The sequence below is a fragment of the Haliotis rubra genome, unplaced genomic scaffold (assembly GCF_003918875.1).
Source record: "Haliotis rubra isolate DU_JTF1 unplaced genomic scaffold, ASM391887v1 Scf673, whole genome shotgun sequence".
Classification (NCBI taxonomy): Eukaryota; Metazoa; Mollusca; class Gastropoda; order Lepetellida; family Haliotidae; genus Haliotis; species Haliotis rubra.
This window is the reverse complement of record NW_025767383.1, coordinates 315,550-323,327: the sequence shown is the minus strand read 5'-3', so window position 1 is coordinate 323,327 and position 7,778 is coordinate 315,550. Positions and strand designations below refer to the sequence as shown.

The 7,778-nt window shown below is 44.4% G+C and overlaps 1 protein-coding gene across 1 annotated transcript; it reads left to right on the top strand.

Moving 5' to 3' along the window:
- Positions 1–952: 952 nt before the first annotated feature.
- Positions 953–7,478, top strand: LOC124257798 (integumentary mucin C.1-like). Its single transcript, XM_046691941.1, has 4 exons — positions 953–1,610; positions 4,871–5,285; positions 5,895–6,023; positions 7,040–7,478. Exons 1-4 carry the CDS (start codon positions 1,320–1,322, stop codon positions 7,294–7,296), a joined length of 1,092 nt encoding a protein of 363 aa, XP_046547897.1. The 5' UTR covers positions 953–1,319; the 3' UTR covers positions 7,297–7,478.
- Positions 7,479–7,778: the final 300 nt, after the last annotated feature.

The following is a 7,778-nucleotide window of genomic DNA, read 5'->3' as shown; positions in this document are numbered from 1 at the left end:
CATGTACCTCACACTACCTGACTACATGTACCAAACACTACCTGACTACATGTACCTCACACTACCTGACTACATGTACCTCACACTACCACTACATGTACCAAACACTACCTGACTACACTACCTGACTACATGTACCAAACACTACCTACCAACATGTACCAAACACTACCTGACTACATGTACCTCACACTACCTGACTACATGTACCAAACACTACCTGACTACATGTACCCACACACTACCTGACTACATGTACCAAACACTATCTACCTACATGTACCAAACACTACCTGACTACATGTACCTCACACTACCTACCAACATGTACCAAACACTACCTACCAACATGTACCAAACACTACCTGACTACATGTACCAAACACGATCTACCTCACACTAACTACATGTACCAAACACTACCTGACTACATGTACCTCACCTGACTACACTACCTACCTACATTTACCAAACACTACCTGACTTCATGTACCAAACACTTCCTACCAACATGTACCAAACACTACCTACCAACATGTACCTCACACTACCTGACTACATGTACCTCACACTACCTGACTACATGTACCTCACACTACCTGACTACATGTACCACACACTACCTGACTACATGTACCTCACACTACCTAACTACATGTACCTAACACTACCTGACTACATGTACCAAACACTACCTACCAACATGTACCTCACACTACCTGACTACATGTACCTCACACTACCTGACTACATGTACCTCACACTACCTAACTACATGTACCAAACACTACCTACCAACATGTACCTCACACTATCTACCTACATGTACCAACCACTACATTTACTACTAATGACGTCGTCCCTGTTAGTGGACGTCAGATACCTGCAGCATTGCTGAATGCTATGGAATCCTAGAAGGGACATTGTCGCTTTGTTGTATTGACGCCCTGTCGCCCTCACAAAACAAGCAAAAGTGTCAAAATATATAACCAATGCGCGACAATTCGACAACGCGACATTTTGTCCATTTGTTGCATTGTGGCGCTTTGGTTAATTTTGATCTTTTGCTTGTTTTTGAGAGAGCGACAACGCGACAAAGTCCCTTCTACGATTCCATAGAATGCTGCTTTAAACAACTAGCAAAGATCCGAACACTTTTGTCAGATATACCAACAGCTGTGGTAAATGCACGGCGAGCGACACGCGTTGAGGTATCGATTCAGTACCTTTCCGCCTCACTGCCTTCTCCTTAAGTCGACCAGCTGGGTCTGCAGTGCCTGCTTCCACTAGTTTATTTCAAGGGAAGTTTACAGGACCCAATGGATGCCAGTACCATATTTCTAGCAGCTCTCATTCTAAACGTTTATTTATCTATGGGACAGTTTGATGGAACACAGGATCTGGTTTTGCCGGGATCTGTGTTCCAGATATTTCGTAGAACTACGTTACAGCAGTGTCGCCGACTCTGTTTGTACTCGTCAAGATGTCTCTCGGTCAACTGGTCATCGTCCACCAGGGAGTGTCAGCTGAATTCAAAGAAGGGGAATAGTGAAACCTTGCAAGTTTCAAGAAGTAACATTTATCTACCTGCCGCACAGATAGCAGGGAAGGTAAGATGTATTTTAAAGAATTCATAATTTCTTCTAAAAGAAGAAAACGTACTGTTCGGGGGTGACACGTGAATTGCTCCAAACAAATATTCTGAAAACTGTGAGGCTGTTCTTTCGGGAAGTTGTTTTAAATGTCTTGAAACAGTAATCCTAGTTCAGAAAACATTGTCAGTTTAGGATAATAATTCAGCTGTTGATCCCATGGACTTCCGTGCCTTCACCGTTTGTAGCACATGAACAGATCCTTGCTGCTGACTGATAAACGTACATTTAAGCGAAATGGGATTCGGATCTTTGATTTCAAGAACTTTTGCAAATAATAAACACGTTCACGATCATTGTCATTTTTTCTGAAATATTCCTATATATCCTATAAATACATACAGTACCTTAACATGGTCAAAGTTAGACATGAATATTAATCAGACACCACTCACGTTTAAATTTATTTAAGTACGGAAACATTACATATTGTTGTAAATGCTTTGAAAACCAAATTCCGGGAATTAAATTGGTAACTGTAACATATTTTACATTGAACAAAACTGAAATGTCCCAAAGATGATCGACGGTGTTAATATCGGAGCTCCTTGCGGGCCATCGTAATGTTTCAGTGCCGTTGCTCTGCAAATGGGCAATGACGGCTGGAGTTAGTGAGTTTTGTTTTACGCCGCTTTTAGTAATATTCCAGCAATATCACAGCCGTGGACACCAGAAATAGGCTTCACACATTGTACCCATGTGGGGAATCGAACACGTGAAGAGCGTGAAGAGCAAACGTTTTTTTACCTCAAGGTGAGGTTGTCGACCGTTGTCACCCACGAATAGCGGACGACTGGTAAGAGGACGGTTATCACAGTATGGCAAGACGGCGGTATTCAGTACTTCTTCTCGATAACGTTAACCACTGACTGTCCCAGGTACTGTAATGAGATCTAACATGCAGTCTTACGATGTGTAACTCCATCCCTGAGCCACCACGAAAGGGTTAAGCTGATCATTTCCTGGTGATGTCTCCACAACGGTCAACGGTAACGTGTTAAAGATAGCTACTTTCATCAGACCAATGAACCCACGCTCAGCTTGTGTCTTTCTATGAGGAAGGGACGTCTTTGTTTGGGCGACGTTCCCACTGACTAGCAGCGCGTAGCCTCCTTCCGATGGTACTGGTAGATGTTTGCCGTAAGAGGCAACTAACGGGATCTGGTGGTCAGGCTCGCTGACTTGGTTGACACATGTCATCGTATCCCAATTGCGTAGATCGATGCTCATGCTGTTGATCACTGGATTGTCTGGTCCAGACTGGATTATCTACGGACCGCCGCCATATAGCAGGGATAATGCTGAGTGCGGCGTTAAACAACAATCAGTCAATCTGAGGATAGTCAAGACCGCGTATTGGTTTGCAATGACGTTTTATATTTTCTCACCTGATCATTTCATCTGCATCTGTATGTTTGTGGACAATTTTAGGAAAGAATAGGGCTACTATAGTTAGTCACACCCGCTGAAATGTAATGTGACTCTGCCACTAACTTGTATGGACTGCTACAGCGGACTCGCTGCTTTGTGGAGTAAAACGACTGAACCAATGACGTTCCAGCTTGTGTCTGTCTATGAGGAATTGGCGTCTAACGGGATCGGGTGGTTAGGCTCGTTGACTTGGTTGACGCATGTCATCGTATCTCAGTTGCGTAGATCGATGCGCATGTTGTTAATCACTGGATTGTCTGGTACTGACTCGATTATTTACAGGGAACATTGCTGAGTGCGGCGTTAAACAACAAACACATAACAAACAAACAACAATACTTTTACATGAAAATGGCGCATGAACCTTTTTTAATAGACCATGTAACTTTTGATAAAATACAGCGTGTGTGTGTTTGTGTTTTTGTTGTGTGTTTATTTGGTGTGTGTGTGTGTGTGTGTGTGTACGTACGTACGTGCGTACGTGCGATTCTTGGGTACTAGGATACCGTGGTGATTGATTGCGTTTGTCAAAATCCCGTAAACGTGCGACTTGTAAACGTCTGACAAACTTTCATACATGTTCAATCAGCTATTCAGCATATAGATATTTCTTATACGCGAGCGAGGAGAGCATATGAAGTGCCATAACCGATTTCTGTATGTCGTAAACGAACAGAAACATACTATTGGAATGGAAATAAAAATGACCTTACTTTAGGTATTGTCGGTATTTAAAATATCTACTGCTTCTGAGCGTCATGGTATCGGCATCGGCTTTGTCCCGGGTAATTGCACAGAAGATCCGGGTTGGGGACTTTTCCTAGGGGGCCCCATTTCGCAAAGCGACCGTAGCGCTAAGGTGGTCGTAACTCCCATACTTTAACATAGACTTAAAACAGTCGTAGCGCTACGATCGCTTTGTGAAACGGGCCCTGGACAAATTCTCACCTTAAAACTCTTTGTTTGTCAGTTTCAATGTTGCGTAACGCTGCACTCTGTAACCTTCCCTCTACAAGATAGCGCTTTGTAAGTATCGCGTCTTGTACAGATCATGTGCAGGGATTTTCTCCACGGGGATACGCACCTACCATGTCATGCAGTCTAACCACGCAATCCCGTTATTCGCCTCGTTACGACAAGTGTTGGTTGATAAAGACAAATATTTTTTCAAGGGACTGTATCCAAGACAACTGTATAGTGTTGTTGCGTCGTAACACCCACCCATTATCATCGTGACAGTACTCAGAACTTTACTCAATGACTGACTGACTGAGTTTGGTTTTACGCCGCTTTTAGCAATATTCCAGCAACATCAGGGCAGGGGACACCAGAAATGGGCTTCACACATTGTACCCATGTGGGGAATCAAACCCGGGTCTTCGGCGTGACGAGTCAACGCTTTAACCACTAGGCTACCCAACCGCCCCTCTCAATGAGAAAACCACAGACAATCGGAAGGGAAAGCAAGGACACGCCTCAATATTTTAAGCTTCAGTTGTTCTTTCCAATTCCACAAAAGGGAATCCACCATGTTCTTCCACTGTATGTTATAGGGCGGTGGGGTAGCCTAGTGGGTAAAGCGTTCGCTCGTTACGCCAAAGACCCGGGTTCGATTCCTCACATGGGTAAAATGTGTGAAGCCCATGTCTGGTGTCCCCGCCGTGATGTTGCATGAATGTTGCTAAAAGCGGCGTAAAACTAAACTCACTCACTCACTGTATGTTATCAAACGTTGATGATCCATGCACACAGACCTAATATTACGTAATTACATATGGTTTTTGTAGGGTCATCCATGTGCCAGTCAGCCATGCAGTACCGATCACATGTGCATCCCCGTCAACACAGCTAAAGACCATGTATGTGTACGTGTTGGTGCGTTCATGCCCACTACTGAAGCAGGGATGACAAATTCTGCAACAACAACAGCGACTGTGGCAACAACATCCCCTCAAGCAGCCTCTGCAACGACATCTACCGCATCCCCCACTACACTTGAAGAGACTACAACTACCACTACTACTACAGTTGTAACTACACCACTGCCAAATACAAACGAGCCGGAACTGACAAGCCCTGTAACAACAACTCATATTTCAACTACAACAACTTCACTGGAGTCTGCAACATCTCCTGAACCGACTACATCAGCTTCTCCAGCACCATCAACTACCACAACGGCGAGCACGACATCCACGCCATGTATGTATGCGTCGGCGGCACTGTGACGTACAAAATGAAAGCAGTGCCTTGATTCAAATCTAACTGACGAAATCAGAAATTACGCTAACATATTATCAAGACGTTGATTATATTTTTAGTGGTCTAGTCAGTAAAAATGTCCAACGGATTCTGTTCGTTATGACTGACTGACTGAGTTCGGTTTTACGCTGCTTTTAGCAATATTCCAGCAACATCACGACAGGGGACACCAGAATGGGCTTAACACATTGTACCCATGTGGGGATTCGTACCCGGGTCTTCGGCGTGACGAGCCAACGCTTTATCCTCTAGGCTACCCAACCGCCCCTTGTTCGTTATGACACTTTTACCACGCCGTGCAAAGAAATGTTTACAATAGCAGAAACTGAAAGATACTCTGAAAATGTGAAAATGAAATGTAGACTTTTAGTTCCAAGAGCCTTGGGGCGGTGGGGTAGCCAAGCGGTTAAAATGGCACGTCTCGTCCGACCCGGGTTGGATTCCCTACATGGGTACGATGTGTGAAGCGAAGCCCATTTCTGGTGTCCCCGCCGTGATATTTCATGGAATATTACGTAAAACTAAACTCACTCATTTCTGTGTTTGCAGATAACGGTACATGTGTCACGGATATCGACTGTGCTGTTCCTCCTGGTAGGACTTGCTCTGGTGGTGTCTGTATATGTTCCATCGGATACGACATGGATGAGACCAGCGTTACTTGCAGAAAATTGACAGGTAAATCATCTGGTGACACCAAGAGTCTTCATACAATTTAGACTTAGGATGTGCAGTACATCTCGTCAGTATGTAAGCCATTGAATGTCAGAGTGTTATTGTGACTTGGGGTTTGTGTGTGCGCTGTGGCTGTGCGCATGCGTGTATGCGTTCATTCGTTCATGCGCTCATGTTCACATAACTCAAGTGAGTGAGTGAGTATGGTTTTACGCCATTTTTAGGGGACAGAAGAAATGGCCTTCACACATTGTACCAATGTGGGGAATCGGACCCCGGTCTTCAGCGTAACGAGCGAACGCTTTAACCACTAGCTCCACAAGACACAAGGAATGCACACATGCGTCACATACACATAATACCTTGACTTTCCAAATGAGAATCATCATAATACGTAGAATACAACCGCAGATCGTAATAATTCAGTTCCTGACATAAATTGGGGCGGTGGGGTAGCCTAGTGGTTAAAGCGTCCGCTCGTCACGCCGAAGACCCGGGTTCGATTCCCCGCATGGGTACAATGTGTGAAGCTGTTTTACCACTGCGTGTGTGGGAAGGTGTATAACTATATCCATTTCCAGTGTCCCCCGCCGTGGTATTGCTGGAATATTGCTAAAAGCGGCGTAAAACCATATTCACTCACTCACTCCTGAGAGAAATTGCAACGATCAGTCTGAACCATATGTCGTGTTACTGGTAGCTGAAACCCTCTTCCTCCAATCTCAATTCACTGCTTCTGTATTCATCGCCCAGCTGTTGTTGGATGTAAAGACCACCATCGATAGTACACCTATATGAAGGTTGCTTACTTTAGCTGCTTTACCTTGCCAGGTGTCTGCTGTTAACACTGTTGGCGACGATCTTGGGTTCGAACCCACCGCTATATGTTTCTAGGCGCCCAAGTATTACTGCTACGCAATAGATGACCACCCGTGCCCTCCTTGGTCCAAAGAAAAACATTTGAACATATCCATTAATTCCACCATCACTGCTCACGGACATATTTGGTTTTGTTACAGATTGCACATCTGTTGGATCTAATTTCACCGTGTACACGGACATGGCAATCAAAGGAAATAACGCCAGGGCCATTTATTCTAAGACTCCTGCAGAGTGCGCCCAGGTGTGTGTGGATGCTAAAGACATCGTCTGCAGATCTTTTGAAACATATTTTAATAACTGCTTCTTGCAGACACTCACGTGGTTTGATGTCGGCGACTCTGATCGTGGTCCTTTGAAGGGTGCTGATCATTACCAGCGTAGATGTAACTGGTGATACACAAACGCTTGAGTGTGTAGATACAACTGGTGACACACATAGGTCTTGTGTGTAGATACAACTGGTGACACACATGGGCTTGTGTGTGGATGTAACTGTGACACACATAGGAGTGTGTGTACATGTAACTGTGACACACATAGGTTTGTGTGTGTACATGTAACTGTGACACACATAGGTTTGTGTGTGGATGTAACTGTGACACACATAGGCTTGTGTGTACATGTAACTGTGACACACATAGGTTTGTGTGTGGATGTAACTGTGACACATAGGCTTGTGTGTACATGTAACTGTGACACACATAGGTTTGTGTGTGGATGTAACTGTGACACACATAGGCTTGTGTGTACATGTAACTGTGACACACATAGGAGTGTGTGTACATGTAACTGTGACACACATAGGTTTGTGTGTGTACATGTAACTGTGACACACATAGGTTTGTGTGTGGATGTAACTGTGACAAACATAGGCTT